This window comes from Colius striatus, chromosome 23 (assembly GCF_028858725.1).
Source record: "Colius striatus isolate bColStr4 chromosome 23, bColStr4.1.hap1, whole genome shotgun sequence".
In the NCBI taxonomy this organism is placed as follows: domain Eukaryota; kingdom Metazoa; phylum Chordata; class Aves; order Coliiformes; family Coliidae; genus Colius; species Colius striatus.
This window is the reverse complement of record NC_084781.1, coordinates 2,955,860-2,977,027: the sequence shown is the minus strand read 5'-3', so window position 1 is coordinate 2,977,027 and position 21,168 is coordinate 2,955,860. Positions and strand designations below refer to the sequence as shown.

Genomic DNA, 21,168 nt, shown 5'->3' with positions numbered 1-21,168 from the left:
CAGGATGGTTAGGAACGGAGGGAGAACAGGAGCTGAGTGCTGTATGAGTAGAAGATGAACCACCCCATTCTCCTCCTGGGCTGTGTGAGGACATGGGGTGTGTTTCAGAGCAGAGGGTCAGTGTTTTGGTGGAGGCCGTGGCTTTGGCAGTCAGCATCTTGGGATGGCTTTTTGGTAGGACCAGTGTCTGTCCTTGCAGCAGGGAGGTGCTGTTGCTGTGCTTGGCTTTCCAAGCACACCTAAGGATGTCCCAGAGCAGGTCTCAGGTCCCTTGTTGCATGTGGAGCCCCTCAATGTTGCTGTAGCTCTTCAGGAAGCATTTCAGAAGCAAACTGAGGCTGGTTTTCAGATTCCCTGGTTTTTATCATGCCACTTTTGATATCCAGGCAGGAGCTGATGCCACAGGGCCTTTGGAGGCTGCAGAGAGTGTGGTGAGGCAGGAGGAGTGGCTCAGCCTTCTTTGTTGTGACAGGACAGACCTAATAACAGCCTTTATGTACAAAGGTGCTTAGATATACTAACTACTTAGTAGTTAATGCTGGACAGTGTGTTGCAAGGAGTGTGTAGAAGGTGTACAGGAGATGCAGCTCAGCCTGGAGAAGGGAAAAGGTGAGAGCGCGTGGCTCTGGGCACTCTGTGAGCTCCAGAGCAGCTTCATTTGTATTTGAGATGTTTGGTTTGGGATGGTTTTCTTTTGTCCACTTAAGGAGCAAGGTAAGGGGATGATGTGATGTCAGATGCCACAACTGGTATTGCCTCACTTAGCAGGACAGGATGAGGAGCACCCTGAGACTGTCCTGGGGCTGGAGGCTGCTCCAAATTGTCCAGGAGGTGTTGGGATATGCCACAGGGCACTGGAACAGACAGCTGATTAATTACTGCAAACAGCAAAACAGGGGGAGAGGGGAGAGAGCTGCAGAAGTTGTTTCCCTGTTATATTTCCAAGCAGAAAGAACGTGTCTGTGTGTGCAGAAATAGCTCCCTGGGAAGCACTCTCACTTCCTAATTGTTCATAAATTCCCTGACAGGTGGTTATGCAGTAGGTATAACACTCTGAGGTTTGCTTTGATTGCTTTCCCCATCTCTAGGTGAAAAGCAAGCTGGAGGAAAAGGGGAGATGGTGCCGAGCACTGCGCTCTGGATGCCCCTGGTTCATTTAAGTGATGTGTGGTGAGGGGTTGGTCCTGGGCATGGTCAGCTGTCCTGGGTTGGACAGAGAGGTCCACAGGGACTCATCAGTCCCTTTGCTGTTAACACCAGTAAATCTCACAGCGTTGTGGTCGCAGACTGTGTGGGGAGGTTGTTTTTGTAACTGTACAGGGATGAATCCCACAAATGGATGTGGGTAAGTGGCTGATGGGGGACTGGAAGAGGCCTGAGGTGTCAGCTGTCTCCTAGTGAGCTCATCAGAGCTCCTCAGCTCATCAGAGGTGTGGGAGAGACTGTCCTCATGGAGTGGAAGGTGATGATGAGCAGGAGGAACAGCAGTTGCACGTCAGATGTGCAAAGGTCTGAGGTGTGCAGCTGGTAAAATAAATTTTGTGTGTGTGTGTGCATCTGTGTGTGTGTGTGTGTGTGTGTGTGTCTGGCTGTGTGCGCCTGTGTGGGTGTGTGTATGTGTGGGGGTGTGTCTGGGTGGTTGTATGTCTCTGTGTGGGTGTGTGGGGGGGTTGTGGGTTTGTGTCTGTGGGTGGGTGGATGTGTGGGGGCGTGTGTGTCAGTGTATGTGGGTGTGTGTCTGTGTGTGGGGTGTATGTGGGTGTGTATGTGTGGAGGGTATGTGGGTGTGTGTGGGGTATGTGGGTGTGTGTATGTGTGGGGGTGTGTCTGGGTGGTCATATGTCTCTGTGTGGGGGGGGGTTGTGGGTTTGTGTATGTGTGTGTGGGTGGATGTGTGGGGGTGTGTGTCTATATGTGGGGTGTATGTGTGGGTGGATGTGTGGGTGTGTGTATGTGTGGGTGGATGTGTGTCTATTGGGGGGGTGTGTGTATGTGTCGGTGGGTGTGTGTGGGGGAGGTGTATCTGTGTGTGTGTGTGTGTGTGTACTATTGAAGTGGTGCTGCACAGGTGTGCTGATTAGGGGCTAGCTGATGATGTGGGGATGATTTTGGGTGACATTACATGTGTGTTAGTGGCTGTTTTGTGCCCCTTCTGTACCCCACATTCTGTGCCTCAGGTGTGTTGTGTTACAGCTAGTGATGGGATGCCTCAGCTGTGCTGCATTACTGCTGAGGATGCGGCTGAGCTGTGCTGCATTACTGCTAATGAGGGAGTGGCTTGGGGCTGCTGAGTTCCTGCCACTCAGGGTGCTCACTGTCAGTGCCACACAGTGTAGGTGGCTCATGCTTGGTGTGAAATCTCTGGGTGTCATTAGAGATGTCGTGTGGCTCGGTGCTGCTGCTTTACTGCTCATGAGGGTGTGTTGCAGCTTGGCTGCATTACTGCTAGGGAGAGTGTGCAGCAGCTGTGCTGCATTTCTGCTAATGAGGTGTGTCGTGCTTGGTGTGACCCTCACTGGGGCTTGAGAACCATCTCTGAGCTCCCACTTTGCCATCCAGGGGCTGATGTCCAGGGTGGGATTCGCACCTGCCCCGTCCGGGGGGTGCCCACCCTCAGTGTGTGTTCTCTGCTGCTGTTTGTGTGTTGCAGTGCCCCCCCAGATTGTGAACATCTCCTCAGACATCACGGTGAACGAGGGCAGCAGCGTCACCCTCATGTGCTTGGCCTTTGGGAGGCCGGAGCCCACGGTCACGTGGCGGCACCTCTCCGGGAAAGGTGAGACCCCACTCCTGGGGTGAACCGGTGGTGGGGGTGACATGGGAGGGTCTCATTGCACCCCTGTGGGATGGGTGGACAGCCATCTGGACAGCCCTAGGAATATGTTCAGGGTGGTGGGCCACAGTGGTAGCTGCTGTAGAGGGTGCAGGTGCCTCCCCTTTGGTGTGCACGGGGAGGTACATGAGGAGTCTTGTTGATTCTTTATTAGCTCTTTATTAGGTGGTATCTAAAATCATAGAAGCAAGAGGGGGGAGGGGTTGCAAGGGAGATCCAAAGCTCATATCCAGCCCAGGAACCTTCTAAAGCAGGTTCCCCTCAATCAGGGAGCACAGGACAAAGTCCAAGTGGGTTTGGAAGCCTCCAGAGGAAGAGATTCAACTCCCCCATCCCAGGGAGCGTGTGGGGTCTCCTCTGGATGCTGTCTATGCCAACCTGGACATGTTCCTCTGAGGTATGATCAAGGTAGACCTGCTGCTGCAGGCCAGTTGAACTGGGTGAGCTCTGGAAGAGAGATCTCCAGCTGCCCATGAGTCCATGTTTTCACCAGAGCTTCCCATGTTCCAGCTTGTGCCTGGCACCGGGCACTGCAAAGAAAAGGGCCCCCCACCTTCCAACACCCACCTCGTAGCCAGGGGACAGCAGCTGTGTTTGCTGGGGAGATGAGGGACGGGAGGGAGACTGTGGCAGCAGCAAGTGATGACTGTGTGTGTGTGGGACATGTCCAGGCCAGGGCTTTGTGAGCGAGGATGAGTACCTGGAGATCACGGGCATCACGCGGGAGCAGTCGGGCGAGTACGAGTGCAGCGCCGTCAACGACGTGGCCATGCCCGACGTCAGGAAAGTCAAAGTCACCGTCAACTGTGAGTATTGGGGGGATTTGGGGGTGTCAGGGTGGGCAGGTGGAGCAGCCTGGCGGCTGACGGTGCGCGGTGTCCCTGCAGACCCGCCGTACATCTCCAACGCCAAGAACACGGGTGCCTCGGTGGGGCAGAAGGGCATCCTGCAGTGCGAGGCCTCGGCTGTGCCCCTGGCAGAGTTTCAGTGGTTCAAGGAGGACACCAGGTGAGGGGCTGTGGGGGGGATTGGGGTGTGTTTTGGGGGCTGGGGAGAGGAGGGTCTGTTGGGGAACCAGATGGGGGATGTAGCAGTGTGATGCTGAGAGGGGAAGGGGTGAGATAGCAAAGAATCACGGAGTCATTTTGGTTGCAAAACACTTTAAGTTCAAGCCTTCATTCCAGCCTGAAAAGCCCCCCACTGACCCACCTCCCCACGCCCCCCTGTGCCCCCCAGGTTAGCGAACGGGCTGGAGGGCGTGCGCATCGAGAGCAAGGGCCGCCTCTCCACCCTCACCTTCTTCAACGTGTCGGAGAAGGACTATGGCAACTACACCTGCGTGGCCACCAACAAGCTGGGCAACACCAACGCCAGCATCATCCTCTACGGTAGGTGCCCAGTTCTCTCTGCAGCAAGGAGGAGGAAGGAAGGGAGGCTGGTGGCTGAACAGCCAGGCAGAGATGGAAGAGTGGAGTGGTGAAGAGTTGCTGCCTTTGTTTGGTGCTGTGGGCTTCTCAGTGTGCTGAAGAGTAGGAGCATGGAGCCCTCCTGCACAGAGAGGATGTGTCTGTCAGATGCTGAGGTGCTCACTGGCTTCACTGGGCTCCAGCTGGAGATGTGATGTGACACCTGGAGAAGCAACAGAGTGCAGGGGGGAAAGGCTGAGGCAGGAGCTTGTGGGTGTCAGCTGTGGACAGAAGGGAATGTCCTCCCTGAGGAAGATGCAGTCCTCTGATGAGTGGATGGAGGGCTGGCAGTGGATGGAGTATTTCTGGTGTCCCTCACAGCATCCTTCTGCAAAAAAAACCATGTGTGGGTGTCTGCTGGGGCTGTTCCACGTGCTTATCCACAGCCTGGATGCAGGAGGGGCAGCTCCCTTTGTCTAGTGAGGAGTAAACTGCTGTCGCCTGTCTGGAGGGTGAGGAGGCCTCAGAGAGGAATGTAAAGAGCTGGGAGGTGAGGGCAGTGAGCAGACAGAGCAGCACTGGAGTGTGGAGAGGGTGGCATGTCCTGGTGTTCCCCCCCTCCAGCCTTGTACAACACCCTGCCTGCAAAAAAGATCTGAAATGTGCTCACCTGTGTGCTGACGGGGCTTCTGTGGCTCTCCTCATGGGTACCTGGTGGCAGTCAGGTCTGGTGTGCTCTGCTCGGGGTCAGATGCGTTGCAGTGGGCTTGGGCTGCGCAGGCCTGGTGGGTGTCGTGCTCAGCTTTGCTCTGCGCTCACCCAGGTTGCTCACCCCGGGGTTGAGTAGCTCCCACTCTGCTCCTGTGGGTCTGCTGAGCTCCTGCTAAAGACACTAAAGCCCCCTGTTAAAGACCTTCCTGTGCCACGATGCTCTGCTCCCGACTCAACTGTGTCCCCATCCCCACTCTACCAGCCTGGGGACCTGCGTTTCCCAGCCCAAACACGGCTGTGGGAGCCTGACACGGGCTCTCCAAGGAGAGCCGCCTCCAAGCATGCTGAGGCTGGCCCGGAGCCTGCCCTGGGCATCATCCTCCTCAGACGAGGGCTGTGCCTGCCCTGAAGGTTCCTCAGGCTTTGTCCCTGCCTCCCCAACCCCACAAAGGGCAAACACAGAGGGGGAACATGACGGGACGCGAAGCAGCGTGGGGATGGGAGGGAGGAGGGTTCCCTCCGCTCCGCGCTGCCCTTAACGCTGCCCTTGCCCTTCTCTTCCCCGCACAGGGCCTGGAGCGGTACACGATGGCGGCAACGCGGCGTCCCGGACAGCCGCCGGCCTCTGCCTCTGGGCCGCCCTGCTCGCCTGCCTCCTGCTCGACTTTTGATAAGGGAGCGGAGGGTCCCGGGAGGCCCCCGCGGCGGGCTCGGCCCGGCCCGGCGCAGCCCAGCCCCCCGGGGACTGCTCTCGGTCGGAGCCGCGGCCGCCGGTTACGCTGTACAGACCCCACCGCGTGCCACCAGACTGCCACCCGCCGCCGGGGCCGCGGCACGGCACGGCCGGGGCTCCCCGGGGCCGGGCACGGCGCTGGGGTGCAGGTGCCGCTCGGACCCGCCGGGGACGTGCGTCTCGTCGTCCCGCTAAAGCCGCCGATGCCCGAAAAGACAACCAGGTTGAAGCCTCCCCCCGGCCCGGCTCTGCCTTCAGCCCCCTCGCTCCTGAATGTCAGTCGTCACCACCAAAGCTCTCCAAGAGCCCCGGGGGGCCCATCCCACCCCCTGTCCCTCGGGGCTCGCCCCACACAGCTGGTTGTCCATCCAGGGTCACGCCGCTCTCGCTCCTGGCTTCCCCAAAAACCACACACTGTCCCGACACCGCGAGGCTGCTCTCCCGGGGACGGCAGCCCTGGACTCTGCTGGCAGCCCTCAGACTGGAGCCTTCCCTTTGGCAGCCAGGCCGTTGCCCTGGACACCAACCCCCGGGTCAAACCTCAGCCCGAGGTGCCTCTGGGGTTTCTTTTCCAACCTGCACATCAAAAAGCACAGCACTGGCACCGCTGGGCAGAGGCAGTAAATGGCACTGCAAAGCAGCCTGTGACCAGGACCTAGCACCATGGCTCTGACTCTTGTGCCCGTCCCTGTGCACCCATAGGGGCTGGGACCACACACTCAGCCCAGAGGTCTGCTCCTCGGCTGCACTGCTCCTCCTTGGTCTGTCTCCTGCTGTTGCCTCTTCCTACCATTGGCCCCGTGTCTCTGCCTCTCTGAGGGATGGGAGAAAACAGGAGCCAGCCCTGAGCTGCGACTTTGCTGTCTCACACCGACCAACCACGTGCTCCTGTCCAAGGGCAGCCCCCTGTGTTCCACCCCCATGGAGCAGGGTGAGCTCAGTTGCTACGGCGTGGCACAGATGGGGATGGTGCCCATGCCTCTGGCTCTCACCCTGCTGCAACACAACAACACCACACATGCACCCACACTCCCTCCCTCTGCTTCCTCCTCCTGACACCCCGTGGCTGCGTGGGAAGGTTTTAGGGTCCTACTCTGGGGACAGGCCCCTCTGAAGAGTCTCACACACACAGTGGCAGTGCCCAACCCTGTGCCTGCAGCGGGGAGACTCGACTGCACAGCTCAGCGTGTGCAGCATCCCTCACCCGGCGGCTCAAGAGCCACGACCGCACACGCCGCCTTTCCCGTGCAAACGCTGCCGCTGCCCAAACCTCCATGCTCAAAAAACCCCCTTTGCCTCATCAACCCTCTGTCTTGCTGCGAGGAGGCCGAGGCTGACACACAAGATGGATGAAGCACCCAGCCCCGGAGCCGTGACCTGCCACTGCCCCGTCCTCTATGCAGCCGCGACCCCTCCTCGGCCCGGCGCGGAACCAACAGCTACAGAAAGGACTCTCCCTGCCCCCGCATCCTGCTGCTCAGCGTCTGCTGTGGCTGACTGACAAAAACAACCCCGAATGACCCGAGGCGGTGGCTCACCTGAGGGGCAGGGACCCGGCCTGCGCTCCCCTTGTCCCGCGGCGTCCCGTCCCGCTGCCGCCTCTGCCGTGGGGCACAGCCGCTGCCCGAGCTGAGCCAAACGGCCCCACCGCAGCAACCCCCCAGCTCCTCCATCCCCGGACACGTGGGGACAGCGGAGGCGACGCCGCGATGCCGGCCCTGCCCCATGCACCGCCTCCCCCCTCCCCGTCCTCTGCCGGGACGGCGTTCGACTTTCTCGTGCCATGTAACGTGCCATTGTGAGGAACGTGTTGGCTGTCTGAGGCCGGACGCCTTGGCAGGGGCGCGGCCGGTCTCCGAGTTTCCGTCGATCATTGTATTCCAAGGGTGGCTATACTACCTGAGATTTGTGCATGTTACATTGTAGTTGTAACCTTTTCTAATTCGGCAAGAATAAGAGATGGTTGTGATTGTGCAGTGTATCAATAAAGTTTGACGAACTTTGTACCTTCGGGGCTTTGCTTCGTGTGCCCCCCCCTCCCCGGGGAGGGACGCCATGCCCACTCAGGTCTCCTGAGTGCTGGGGCCTCTGCTGCTCCTGCAGCCTCACCTGGTGATTAGGCAGAGCCTCTGTGACAGTCGAGCTCCCTCACCCTCCTCCCCTGGGAATGAGGGGTCCCCCCGAGCCTCCATCCGCCGACGGGCACGTACCTGTTGCCGAGCCCCTGCTGGGTAAGGACCGCTGTTGCTCTCAACGCTCACCTGCGTTGGAACGGGGCAGAGTCTCCTTCCAGCAGCTCCTGGAATCCTCTCCGTCATCTCATAACAATATCTGCTCTCAACTACCCCTACTCCATGCCAGGGATCTCCATGGATGACTCGCTTCCAGTCATGATCAGACAGCGTCTGACATGGACAACACGTCCTTCCTCGGACAGAGACAGCAACGACCGGGAGTGGAAGGAGCCACAACCCTCTGTGTCTGCCCACACAACGACAGGCTCACCCTGAAGCACAGGCCATGACCTCCACTCACCGGGAGATGCTGCACTTTACCCCATCAACCAGGAGGAAACATTCCAGAAGCTTCCCTGGGACCAGCCACCACGAGACTTCAGGACCCATGGGGGAACAAACTGGGAAGCAAGTCCCCTCATTGCTGCGTGCCACCAACACAGAGCCTGTGTGGCCACAGACCGGGGCAGTCCCCGTTCCTGACGGCAAAGCCCAAGGCTGAGGTCCCCTGGCCCTGTGTCTCGTGATGGGGAGGCCGTGGGGGAGCGAGGGGGGACAGGAGTCGCTTCCCCTGTGCAGACCCCTCGGTGGGAGCGGGTCTCTCTTCACCTTCCCTGGCATGAAGAGCTTTGCCCTGAGGGTTTATCCCCAAAGCCCACGACAAATGGCTCCTTCCTGGTGCTGCTCTGAGCTGCCACGACTCTGTACAACAGGGACTCCTCTGCTGTCCCCTGGCAGAAAGGTAAGTGCTTCCCAAAACCTGCCAGCCTCTCCAGGAGAGGGGTTTGGAAAGGGAACAGTCAGACCCTGGCACAAAGGGCACGGGACAACCCCCACGCCCCCCCCCTGTGCATCTGTGGACACGGATCCCTGCTTAGGTCCCTTCCTGTGCCCAAGGACAAGGGACAGAGGGTGAGTTTCAGGCTGGGAGCTCCAGTTTCCCCTGTACATATGTCAATAAATGAATACATCAATGCATCCACAGAGCAGTCTCTGACACTCTTAGTCCCTCAGACTCTGGCATCTGATGCTCCTCAACCTCTCACCTAGAGCCAAAAACAGGCAGAGGGGAGGTGAGGGACGCAGCCCTGTTACCTCTGTACCCAGATGGGTCTCCCTCCCCACTCCTGGCCTGCTCATCCTGCACAAACAACTCCACCAGCTTGTTTTCTCTTGGGAGACACAAAGGAACATCCACTGTCAAAGACAAAAGTGGCCACAGCACTCTGCTATAAACCACAGCCCCGTGGCTGCTTCCCCCTGTGCCGTCCTGAGAGGGGGGGCTCATGCCCAGCTCCCCTGTTCCCATGTCCTCCCTGCCTTGTCCCTTCCTTGGGACGTGCCACAAAGCCTTTGGGCCCAGCTCTTCCTTTGCCTGCTCCCTTTTGCTCTCTGTTCCTGTCACAGCTTACACAAACTCACTTAGGTTCAAGAAGTTAAGAAAAACCCAACAAAATGGCCCCCATCATCGCTCACAATCAGCTCCTCATCCTGCAAACCCACACTGAGGAGATGAGGCCCTGGAGACGACAACTGAGGCTCAGGAACACACCAAGTAACTTCCAGCCAAAAACCAAGACACCAGCTGAGAGGAGCCCGACGCCTGCACAGACAACGAGACGCACCTATGCTCAGTCTGAAAACACTGGGACACTGCACAGACAACCCTGACACCTGCACAGACAAACAACCAACCCTCACACCTGCACAAACAGCCCTGACACCTGCACAAACAACCCTCACACCTGCACAGACCAAGCTGTGCCTATGCCCGAGCTAAAAGCACTGAGACGAGCCCGAGACCTGCAGGGACGACGGGCTGTGCCTGTGCCTGAGCTGTGTCCCACCGCAGCTTTGCACCACCCACCTCTCATCGCTGCCTGTCCTCCTCCTCCTCCTGGCACTGACTTCGGCTGCTCCTGAGCATCCCCGGTGACGGTGCATCGCTGGCAGGAGGGCTGAATGGAAAGATTTGGGGGCTCTCAGCAGCTGGGGTCGGGGGGGAATAGGGTGAAGCTGCTCTGCACAGCCTCCCCGTCTACTTACCAAAGCCTTACCTGCACGGGGGCTCACTGGTGAGGTCCAGGCACTGTATCTCTGATGCTCCCCCAGCCTGCTGTGGCGATTTGGAGATCCCTCCCCACCACGTCCTTCCCCCCCCGGGCCCCCCCAGCACCCCATCCCCAGGAAGGAGGGAGGGAGGGAGAGCGCGGGGCGGCCGCAATGAGCACCACAACCAGACGGAGCGGCCACATGGAACAATCGTTTTAATGGATAGGCAGAGAGAGCCCCCCCTCGCCGCCCGCCCGGGCCCCCGCGTGTCCCCGGGGGAGGGAAGGAAAGGACAACCGAAGGAGGAGAAACCGAGCCGAGCGCGGGGGGACGCCCGGTGCCGCGCTCCGGCTGCCGTGCCGAGAGCTTCGCCGCCTTTTCCTTGCTGCTTTTCTCTTGTGCTGCTTTATATATATATATATATATATATTCACACACACACACACATACACACACAGACACTCACACACACACACATATATATATATATATATATAAATATAGCATGAGCTATATAGATCTCCCTCGCTCCCTCCGGGGAAGGCGATGGAGAGGGGCCCCTGGTCTCCCCCCGTGGCCCTTCCTCCCCGGTGACCCGAAGGGGAGCAGGGACGAAAGGCAAAGGGGGAGAGGGGGGTGCTGAGGGGGCCGCGTGGGCCGAGACCGTGGTCTCGCTGAGCACCGATACACACCTAACTCCATATACAGCATGCAGTAATGGCAGCGGAAGGACCCTGCTGGGAACCGTGGCTAGAACGCTAACAGAAAGAAAAAATTATATATATATATATATGTATATTTATATATACTGTATATATATATCCCATAAAAAGATTCAGCATCTCCCTCCTCCGCCTGGGCCGCACGGCGCCCGTGCCCTCGGCGGCAACTGTTCGGCCGACCGCTCCTGGGGTCGGTTTCGGGAGGGGGAGGGCGGGTTGGCGCAGGACTCTTCTTCCTCCTCCTCTTCCTCTTCCTCCTCCTCCTTCCCCGCCGACTCACAAACCTCCTGGGTCAGTCGCCTGCTCAGCAAACCGACTTCTTCTCTCCACTCGCTCCCCCTCTCTCTCAATTGCTTCTTCATTTCCCTCTTCTTTCCCTTGGGTTGTTTTTGTTGGGGTTGGTTTGGTGTGGGGTTGGTGGTTGGTTTTTTTTTTGCATTTCTGTTGGGTATTTTTTAGGAACTAAGAGTTCTAGGCTCATCTCAGAAAGTAACAACCAATAAACTCAACCACGACTCAGAATCCCTTTCTCATTCACGATGTCCACGAGTGGTGCGATGAACGCGGGGGCTGGGGGTCTCCTGCCTCCCTTTCCCTTGGTGGAAACTGTTGAAGATCTATATATCTATACATATATATATATATGTATGTGTGGAGATACATATATATATATTCTGAAACACAAATGGTCCATGAGAAGACGGGGAAATCTCAGCAGAGAAGAGACCCGGCGCATCCGGACGGAGGGCGGAGGGAGGAAGCGCCGCGCCGCGTCCCGCCCGTCCCTCTGCGCTGTCCCGCGGTGAAAACGGGGGGGAAAAGGGGAAAAAATAACCAAATGGGGGGGGAAGAAAAGGACTGGGTGGCGTTGCATCTTCAGCAGGAAGCCTTGGGTATTTTTTTCCTCCTCTTCTCTCCTTTCCGTTGCGGGGTTGGGTTTTTTTGCGTGTGTTTAGTTTCTCTCCTCTCTCCCCTCCCTCAGGTGGCCTGGCCGGATACTCTCTCAATTCTTATGATTATTTTCGGAAACAGGTGAACACTTTTCTTTCTTTCTTTCTTTCTTTCTTTCTTTTCTATCTCTCTTCTCTTCCTCTCCTTTCTGCTCGCTGGCCGTGGTGCTCCGGGGTCAAAAGAGGCGGGCGAGCTGGGCGAACGGGAGGGCCAGCAGCCACGGGCAGGCTGCTCGCCGCCACGCGCCGTTGTTGCCGTCGTGCACCGCGCCGGGGCCTGCGGAGGGGGACAGGGACACCCCCCCGGTTAGTCACGAGATCCAAAAGCAAAGCAACTCGGTTTTGAGCCCCTCCCAGCCCTGGTGCCACTCCCCTGTGCTGCCCCCAAGGGCACGGTGACAGCCGTCCCCCCTCGAGTCTTTGGGACATGACCCTCCCCTGGCTTCAAACCATCCTCTAATGCCCTTGGCCAAGCTTCGAGCCACTCTTGTAGGGATGATGGCTTTGGCCAAACACACTGTCAGCCCCATTATTCCCTACTTGTTCCCCTTTGGGAAGGCACAACACCCATGTGCCCACCCAGCAGACACCAGCGCTAGGCTCAGGACTCGGTGTTCCGTGCCTCCCCTGCGCCCGTGTGGGACTCACCACTGATCACACACTCTGCCACTGCCCCAAGCTACCTCTAGAAGAATGAGGGATGAAGAGAGAGGGTGGTCAAGAAGAGCCAGGCCCATCCACGCTTGGGGACAGTCCTTTTAGGGGTCAGGAGCTCCAGACTCCCTGTGGGAAGGGCACGGAAGGTGCCCGACCCAGTGGCTTTCACCAGAACCACCACAAAATATGGGTCTAGAGAAACACTTGGGAGGGAAGAGACCTCAGGATGGCACCAGGGTCGGTGTCCTGGGTGAGTGAGGCTGCCCCTGAGGTCAGTTGTGAAACTCTGGGGCTCATCCCCTTGCTCCACAGCTCGACCATGAACCATTTGGTGTCCTGCCCCTGCTCACAGATGCCTCACGATGCTTCCCACAGCCATGAATCCCACGGTGGCCGGGAAGCAAAGGCAGAGCTGGAGATGTGACCATCTCCAGAGCTCAGAGTCGTCCTGAGGCCTGACCACTCAATGCATCACCAATGAAGCCACCTGCCTGTGGAGCCCCAAAATCAAGGGGAAGTCAGTCAAGCCATGGTTGAATGAAAGACAGCACAGCAGGGTGCTGATTGTCCCAGCTACAAATAACAATGGGAAGAGGACTGGATGCCTCTCCATCCCTACCACACCCCGGAAAAAACAGCACTAGCAGCATCTAAGAGGAGGAAGGACCTGCCACGAGACCCAGTCACGCAGCAAGGCGGGGATGACATCCCTGCCTGGGCCTGGCGACAGCGAGGGGGGCACAGCGGGAGTGGGGCATGCAGGGGGCACAGAGGGCCACCAGACAGACAGAGTGGGCTGCGGGGAGGAGGCAGGGTGGGAGGGCAGCAGCGAGAAAGCCCCAAGTCATTAGTGGGGTGGCAGGGGCCGTGGCTCCCACCGGGAGCACTTGGGACGGGAGCCAGAGGTGCCCGTGGGGAAACGGAGCGGGAAGGGGAGCGCTGGGTGGTGTTGGGGTGGTTCCCCAAATTACTGACCTTTCCAGGGTGTCAGAGCTGTAGTTGTCTCTTCTAAAAAATTAAAGAACAAGCGACAGTTAAGGCAGGAGGGCAGTGGGAAGCGCGGGCTCGAGGCGCTTCGCTCCGGCTGCCCTGGGCACGGGGAAAACGGGCTCAGGGGGATGCTGCTGCCCCAGCCGCACCCTGGTGCCTGGGGGCCATGGTCCCCCTCGTCTGGGAAGTGCTGCAGGAGCTGAGCCTGAGCAAAAAGCAAATCGTGGGGCTGGCACTGAGGAGATTTGGGGGGGTTCAGCTGTCCCCTGCGCTCCTCCCGTTGCCCTCAGGCATGAGTTCAGTGCCCATCCTGCTCCGTACCCCTGCAACATCCCCAAGGGATTGATCACCCTACGTCAGCCTGTGGGAAGCGACGTGCACCTGAGGGGATAAGCAGAGGACTTTTTGGTTCCCTCCCTGACTCCACACAACATGATGCAGCTTCAGCTCCATCGTGTTACCCACAGCGCCAAAGGAGCCACGGAACAAGGCAACAGGCTGACAGTCACAAGTGCTACGTGGTAAATAAAGCACCAGGTGAGCTCCAAGAAACACCAGATGTGGGAAAAAAAGAGGATAAGAAGATGTGCTGTACATTGCCTCTGTCCCACAGCCCCAGGGAAGCTCATGTCCTGGCACCACGTGGATTAAACTGAGTTTGAGGGGGGAGAAAAGCACCAAAACGCTCGCTCAGCTTCAGGGAAAAGGGGATCCTCCTCAAATCCTCCCCCAGAACCTCATGGGAGAGACAGATCTCCCGCCCTTTTGTCTCCCATGAGGTTAAATAAAGACACATTCATCATCAGAGAGACGGCAGCGGCCGCTGAGGGACCTGTGATGCTCCAGAGCAGGGCATGGGGGCAACCCCAATGGACCCCCACGTGTCACAGTCCTCTGGGGTCTGTGGTGGGTTTGGGGCAGCCTGGGGAGCCATCATCCCTCCGAGGAGACTCAATTAATAAGGTCTAATTAAATCAGCGTGGCTTTGTGGCTATTACAGGTGGCCAAAGGACAAGGATTTTGTCCCCTGATGGGATGTGCTGTCAGAGCCGAAGGGGAACATAAGCTTAGGGTTCTGTGGAACGCTTCACTGCATCCCACCCAGTCACACAAATCATGGCTCACGGGTTAGGAGCCACATCACAGCTCTCCAAGCCGTCACCTGAGACCTTGTCTTTAATTCTGGGGCTTTTCATCTGACCAGCATCTGCAGATGCCAAGCCAAGGTCCCTCCTTTTAGCCTCACGAACCCACAGGCAGCCTACAACAACCAAGCTGAGGATGGGCACATGGCTCGGGTGGAGCAGGGCCTGGGGGGGTCTGTGGTGCCAGAGCTGTGGGTCTGCCTCAGGAGTCACTGGGGACACTGATGGCTGGGAAAGCTGGTGGGGAAGAGCTGAAGAGGGTTCCCAGGCAATTCTGATGCAGCCCTTCCTGGCTGTGAGCAGTCAGATGCTCCAGCAGGCAGAGAAAACAGCCCCTGGATGAGGGTACAGAGCTGCTCCCCCTCCCCAGCCTCTGCAGCTGCCCGTATCCCTCTGGCACCATCACTAAGGGCATTTCTGCTCGGCAGAAGGTGGCAGAGCCAGAGGGGCCACACACACATGGTGCCCTGCAGCGTGGGACGGCCCCAGCGCCGTGTCCCCAGCAACACAGGGGGATGCCTTCAGACAGAGGCTCTCCCCAGTAGCCCTCAGAGGCAGAGGATGGAAACCCAGAGCCAAGCCCTAACTGCATCAACGGCGCATCCCGAATGCGGTGACAAACCCCCCTGAGCAGCGGCCAGCAGTGGGACCTGAGTCAGGAGCTACACTTGGGGCGTTTCTGCCTTCCCTGGAGTCACCACGGCCTCTGACCCACACACCAGGGCAAGACAGGACCAGCATCATAGAGTCGTTTCCATTGGAAGAGACCTTAAAGCTCCTGGAGCCCAACCATTCACCTGACACTGCCCAGCCCAGCACTACCCCGTGGCCTCAGCACCTCAGCTCCACAGCTTTGGGATCCCTCCAGGGCTGGGCACTCCCCCAGCTCCCTGGGCAGCCTGGCACAGGGGCTGACACCCCTCTCAGGGAAACAGTTCTGCCTCAGCTCCAACCTCAATCTTCCCTGGGGCAACCTGAGGCCATTTCCTCTCGTCCTAGGAGCAGAGACCAATCCCCATCTCGACCAACCCCCATCTCGCTACAACATCCTTTCAAGTAGCTACAGAGAGCGACCAAGTCTCCCCTCAGCCTTCCCCAGCCCTCCCAAAAGGCAAAGGAGCTCCTCCCCGTGTGCCTCCTGCCGGCAGCCTCCCCGTCAGGCCTCGTCCCCTCCCCAGGCCCTGCTCACCGTAGAGGATCATGCTGGCGTTGGTGTTGCCTAGCTGGTTGGAAGCTACGCAGGTGTAGTTGCCGTAGTCCTGCTCGGAGACGTTGAAGAAAGTCAGTCTGGAGAAGAAGGCTTTGTTCTCCACCTTCAGGCCTTTCTGTCCTTCAGCCAGCCTAGGAGAAAGGCAGGAGAGGGTCATGGGGATGGCATCCAGAGGAGAGAGGACTGCCAAGCGTCTTAACAACATTCTCAGGGAAAAAGTTGTTCCTCATCTCCAGTCTAAAGCTCCCCTCACGCTCTTTCCCTTCCCACTTCCTCCTGGGAGGTGCTGGATTCCCATTGTCACCCCTTTTGGGCTCCAACAACTGATTCACCTCCAGCTTTGTGGGATCTCCTGATCTGACCCACTTCTGAGTGAAGCCTGCCTGCTCCTTTCTCCTTCTCCTCCAGCCCAGCCTCCCCTCTAGCTTCTGCAGCATCTTTTCTTGCCTCAAAGATTCCTCCTCACTACTGACCTGCGGGGCTCATCCTGTGTTTGGCTACCCCACAGCCTCTCTGGGCTTCCTAGGGGGAAGCAACACAAAAACAAGCTAAAAAACTGCCTGGGACAAGCAAGAGAGACTCTGCCCAGAGTGGGACCTGCTGTGCTCTCCCCTGTGACGTATCCGCAGGACGAGGGAGCTGCCTGTTTGACCTCGAAGGGTCAGCTTCCACCCCAGCCCAGTGAGGGCTCCTCTGAAGATGGGATGAGCACCACATGTGCCCCTGTGCTGATCCCATGCAGCTGAAGGGGCGGCCAGAGAGGGATTTAGGAGGGTCTTCACCCCTGTCTGAGGGTGAAACCCCTCGCCCCAGTGCTGGGCAGGGCTGTCTCTGCAGTGCAGCAAACCCTGTCTCTCCAATTTCGCCTTTCCAAGAGCGAGGAGCTGACACTGCCTTCTGGCCAAAGTGTTTGAAGAGCTGACAAGGGGCTTCAGCCACTCCTAAGTGCTGGGATTTGTGCTGCCAACATCTCTCTCAGCCCTGATGCTTCACCTGAGCCGGGATTCACCATGAGACTGTTCAACAGCGGCACGGGCAGCGGTGACTCCACCAGCCACCACGGCGGTGGGCACGGCTCACAGGGGGCTGGGGGTGCCCCCTGCTCTGCTTTGCCCCCCAGGCTCTTACCTTTTGTCGTCTTTGTACCACTGGAAGTCGGCAGAGGGCACAGCAGAGGCTTCACAGAGCAGGATGCCCTTCTGCCCCACCGGCACCCCGGTGCTCTTCGCGTCCGAGATGTACGGGGGGTCTGCAGAGGGGGAGGAAACTGGGGGTCAGGGCCCAGCAGCCTCTGGGCATCATACCCCCTGCCCCTTGGCTCCTCAAATGCTGGAGCATCTCCCTTGTGCTGAAAGAGCTGGGGCTCTGTAGCTTGGTGGAGACTGAGGGGTGACCTCATTCATGGTTACAAATGCATCAAGGGTGGGTGTGAGGAGGCTGGAGCCAGGCTGTGCTCAGGGATGGCCAATGACAGGACAAGGGGCAACAAGCTGGAACAGAAGAGGTTCCAAAGCAACACAAGGACAAACTTGTTCCCTGTTGAGGTGAGGGAGCCCTGGCAGGGGCTGCCCAGATGGGCTGTGGAGGCTCCTTCTCTGGGCACATCCCAACCCAGCTGGATGAGTCCCTGTGTGCCCTGCTCTAGGTGGTGCTGCTCTGGCAGGGGGGTTGCACTGGATGAGCTTTTGAGGTCCTTTCCAGCCCTTGAGATTGATTCTGTGATTCCCTTTCCCTGCACTTAGGAAGGAGCCAAAATAATCTCTGAGCCCACGCCTGGCTGCTACTACACTTGGTGCTGCTCTCCAGATGTTTTAGGGCTTGTGGGGGACTTCACACTCCTCTGAGTGTGCTTTGGGCACCACATGTGCCCCTGTGCTAAGCCCATGCAGCTGAAGGGGTGGCCAGAGAGGGATTTAGGAGGGACTTCACCCTTGTCTGAGCACAAAATATGCTGCTTTCTTCCTCGCTCTCTTTCTCTCTCCTTTTTTCTGAAGGCAAAAAAATATACACCCTATTTACTGCTCACTTCTCTCCTCTCCCTGGAGGTTATCAGCACAGCATCTCGCCATGGGCGGAAAACACAGGTTGATGGAGACAGCTGAGGAGGAGGTGGTGGAAACAAAATGGGAGCGGGAAAGGAAGAGTGGGGGGCAGAAAAAGGGCAAAACGCCACCTGCTCGGAAATCTGCCACTGCCTGTCACAGCTCTGAGGCCCACAGGATGGGTTCACCCCCCTCCCTGGCACCACAACCCCATCCCCTCACGGGTAGCACGGTGACCCACTGTCCCTGACAGCCCCCAGGCTACTCACAGTTGACGGTGACTTTGACTCGCTGCACGACGGGTGCCGCCACGTCGTTGGAAGCGCTGCACTCGTACTCGCCCGACTGCTCCCGCGTGATGCCCGTGATCTCCAGGTACTCGTCCTCGCTGATGAAGCCCACGGCTGCAGGGGCAGAGGGAGAGGGCACTGAGTGGCTGATTCACTGGAGACCGTGCTGCTGTTCACTGAGGGCTGTGCAGGCTGAGAGTCGGGCACAGAGGAACCTCCTGAGGTCCAACCAGGGCAAGGGCAGAGTCCTGCAGCTGGGGAGGAACAACCCCCTGGGCCAGCACAGGCTGGGGGTGACCTGCTGGAGAGCAGCTCCAGGAGAGGCACCTGGCAGTGCTGGCTGATAATACACTAACCATGAGCAGCAACGTGGGCTCGTGGGCAAGAAGCCAACGGCAGCCTGGGGGCATCCAGCAGAGTGTGGGCAGCAGGGCCAGGGAGCTTCTGCTCCCCTTTTCTCTGCTCTGCCACAGCTGCTGAGGCCTCATCTGGAGTCCTGTGTCCAGTTGTGGGCTCCCCAGTCAGAAAGAGGGAGCTGCCCAGGGAGGGTGTGGAATCTCCTTTCTAGGGAGGCTTCCAAACCCACCTGCACACGTTCCTGTGCCCCCTGATCGAGGGGAACCTGCTTTAGCAGGGGATTGAGCTGGATGAGCTCTGCAAGTTCCTTCAGATCCCCACGACTCTGTGTGATTCTGTCAAATTTGAGGCTGTGGCTGGAAAAAGACGTGTGATGCTGCAGAAGCAGCAGCCCCCCACACGAAGTTTTAACTAAATAATTACAAGCAAGCCACTCTTTCTTAAACAACAGTCAGAGACCTTGAAAAACCAGTTGCAACACCACCACAGCCTGGGTGCGTGACAACTTCTCCCTTCCTTCTGTTTACACCTCCCAGTCAGATCTCACGTAGCCCAGATGCTGTAATTACTGAGCAAAGCATCTCCCAGACCAGTGTCACACTTCATACTCCTATAAATCTTGAACTGTAGTCCTTGGTACATATGTGTGGCAATTGGTGTCATATTTTAATTAGGCTTGCCCTACACCATCTGAAATTAATAATAGCTCGAATTACCAGTGTAATTTATAAATTAACATTGCTGCAGCATTAGGAAATAAATTAGCTCTGGACAGCTGTTTCTGGGAGCGAGTGCCAGTGGCAGAGAGGCCGAGCACAGGTCCCTGGTCCCTGAGGGACCCATCGGTGGAAGCGGGCAGTGCCGTGCCCGCCCTCGCTTCTCGCCGGGCTGCAGCTCGCCGCGCTCGGCTGCTCAACCGTGTGCATCCCGCTCCTGGCAAGTGTGTGCGAAACAGACACGTGGGAGGCTCCTGCCGGGGCCTGCATCCCACTGGCTGCTGCTTTTACAGCATCCCTGCCACGGTACACAGGCGGCGGGCACGGTCACGCGCCGTCTGCAGAGCACGTGGACGTGGGGGCTCACACGCAGGACCCTGGAACACCCCCACAGAGCTCAGCGTGGCTGGTTCCTCTGGTGGGCACCCACTGGGATCATACCTTTCACAGAATCATTTGGGTTGGAAAAGAGTTTGAAGCTTCTGGAGTCCCCAGACCTCCTCTCAGCCTGCCCATGGCCCTCAGCACCTCAGCTCCATGGCTTTGGGATCCCTCCAGGGCTGGGCGCTCCCCCAGCTCCCTGGGCAGCCTGGCACAGGGCTGACACCCCTCTCAGGGAAAAACTTCTGCCTCAGCTCCAATCTCAACCTGCCCTGGTGCAACTTGACCTCCACCCACGCCCTCAGCCCCGCACCGAAACTCCCACCAGAGCGGCTCGCGGTCAGAACCGCTGAGCTCATCAGTTCTTAGTGCAAGGGAAGGGTGAGATATGAAGGCGTTACCCAAAATCAATATCCTTTGGAGACACAAAAATTGCAGCGTTACATCCACCCAGCCTGCAAAAAAAGCAGGAGAGGAGGGAGAAGGGGGGGAAAAAAAGTGAGAATCCCTTTTATGGCTGACCTAGAATGGGCTTCTCTGTAGCACAGCGCTGCCTGCTGATAAAATAACCACACAGCTGGTGGCCTTCAGATGCTCCACGCACAAATCTCCCTCTGGTTTGTGCACAGGCTCAGATAACACTCTGCTTCCCAACGAAACAGAAGCCCTTCCCCAGGCACGCCGCAACCAGCCGCTCCGCAGCCGAGCCGCAGCACACGCACGGCCCCGGTTTGATCTGGGAGCAAAGCGCCTCGAGAGCCTTTCATTCCCCACCAAAGACTTCGTTAATGTAACTGCAAGGGTCAGCTTTGCACCTGTGAAAGCTCAGGAAACTGGGAGATGAAGGCTTCCTCTGCACTGGCACAGCGCTGAAGTTCAGGGCCATCGGCCGATGGAGAGCTTGGGCTTTCAAGGCTCTGCCTCTGCGCCTGTGTGGTTCTGGCTGCACCTCATCAATCTTGACACACAGAGCCCACATCCTGGACCAGAACAGGTCCAGAGCTGGAGCAAAGACGGGACACAGCTGTGTCCTGGACCAAAATGCACCGCAGCTGATGCCTGCTTTTGCCCCCACCATGATTCAGTTAGTTTTCATGCTCACATAGTGATGACGATGGCATTAGGAACACCTTCCCTGCTAGATGCTACAGCATCTCAAGAAACAAGGTGACACGAGAGATCCCTGCCCTGCCACATGACCTGGACACCCACCACATCCCCTGTCCCCTCCTGCACAAGGGGCTTTGCAGGAAAAGGGGACCCTTGAAGCCGCTTCGCTGCCGGACCTCACCGGCACCGACCGAGAGTAATGGCCCAACCACTCCAGCCTCTGGCCTTTGAGGTTTTGCCTGTTTATAATGGGAAGCTGTGTTGATGGTTGGACAAATCTCATTCATTAGTGACTGCCAGCAATAGCAAAACAAATAGTTGGGACCCAGGGAGCAGGGCTGAGGCCAAGCAAACACGATCTGTAAAGGGCAGACCTCGCTTTATGGAGAGCAACAGGGTGCCCGTGTCGCCATGGCTGTTGGGTCCCCCGGGGCTGGCGGGTGTGGGAGGGACATTTATTCACATGCCAGCTCACACAGAGTCACTGATGCTGCTCTGGGTGAAGCTCAGCTCCCTGGGTTCAGGAGTAAGACCCCAGCCCTGGTTTGGATGTGGATTATCTCTCCTTGTTTCCACACACCGCTCAGCCGAGGCCGGAGCAATGCAATGGGCACCCAACTGCTGCAGCC

General features: G+C 58.1%; 2 protein-coding genes across 8 annotated transcripts in view; one reads left to right on the top strand and one right to left on the bottom strand.

The window, feature by feature from the left end:
• The window catches only part of LOC104562481 (opioid-binding protein/cell adhesion molecule homolog), a 318,625-nt gene extending 311,037 nt beyond the window's left edge, over window positions 1-7,588 (top strand). For all 5 annotated transcript variants that reach the window (XM_062013966.1, XM_062013965.1, XM_062013964.1 and 2 more), the window contains 5 exons: window positions 2,651-2,776; window positions 3,505-3,639; window positions 3,721-3,841; window positions 4,070-4,221; window positions 5,521-7,588. In XM_062013966.1, coding sequence (XP_061869950.1) covers window positions 2,651-2,776; window positions 3,505-3,639; window positions 3,721-3,841; window positions 4,070-4,221; window positions 5,521-5,621 — 635 coding nt within the window. In that variant the 3' untranslated portion in view covers window positions 5,622-7,588. The remainder of the gene's footprint in view (window positions 1-2,650; window positions 2,777-3,504; window positions 3,640-3,720; window positions 3,842-4,069; window positions 4,222-5,520) is intronic.
• Window positions 7,589-11,817: 4,229 nt separating this feature from the next.
• LOC104553978 (protein CEPU-1) overlaps window positions 11,818-21,168 on the bottom strand; it is a 337,348-nt gene continuing 327,997 nt past the window's right edge. For 2 of the 3 annotated variants that reach the window (XM_062014010.1, XM_062014008.1), the window contains 5 exons: window positions 17,955-18,089; window positions 16,772-16,892; window positions 15,623-15,774; window positions 13,274-13,306; window positions 11,818-11,918 (listed from right to left, as the gene is read on the bottom strand). In XM_062014010.1, the coding sequence (XP_061869994.1) occupies window positions 11,818-11,918; window positions 13,274-13,306; window positions 15,623-15,774; window positions 16,772-16,892; window positions 17,955-18,089 (542 nt within the window). The remainder of the gene's footprint in view (window positions 11,919-13,273; window positions 13,307-15,622; window positions 15,775-16,771; window positions 16,893-17,954; window positions 18,090-21,168) is intronic. The other variant, XM_062014009.1, reaches the window with a different exon arrangement.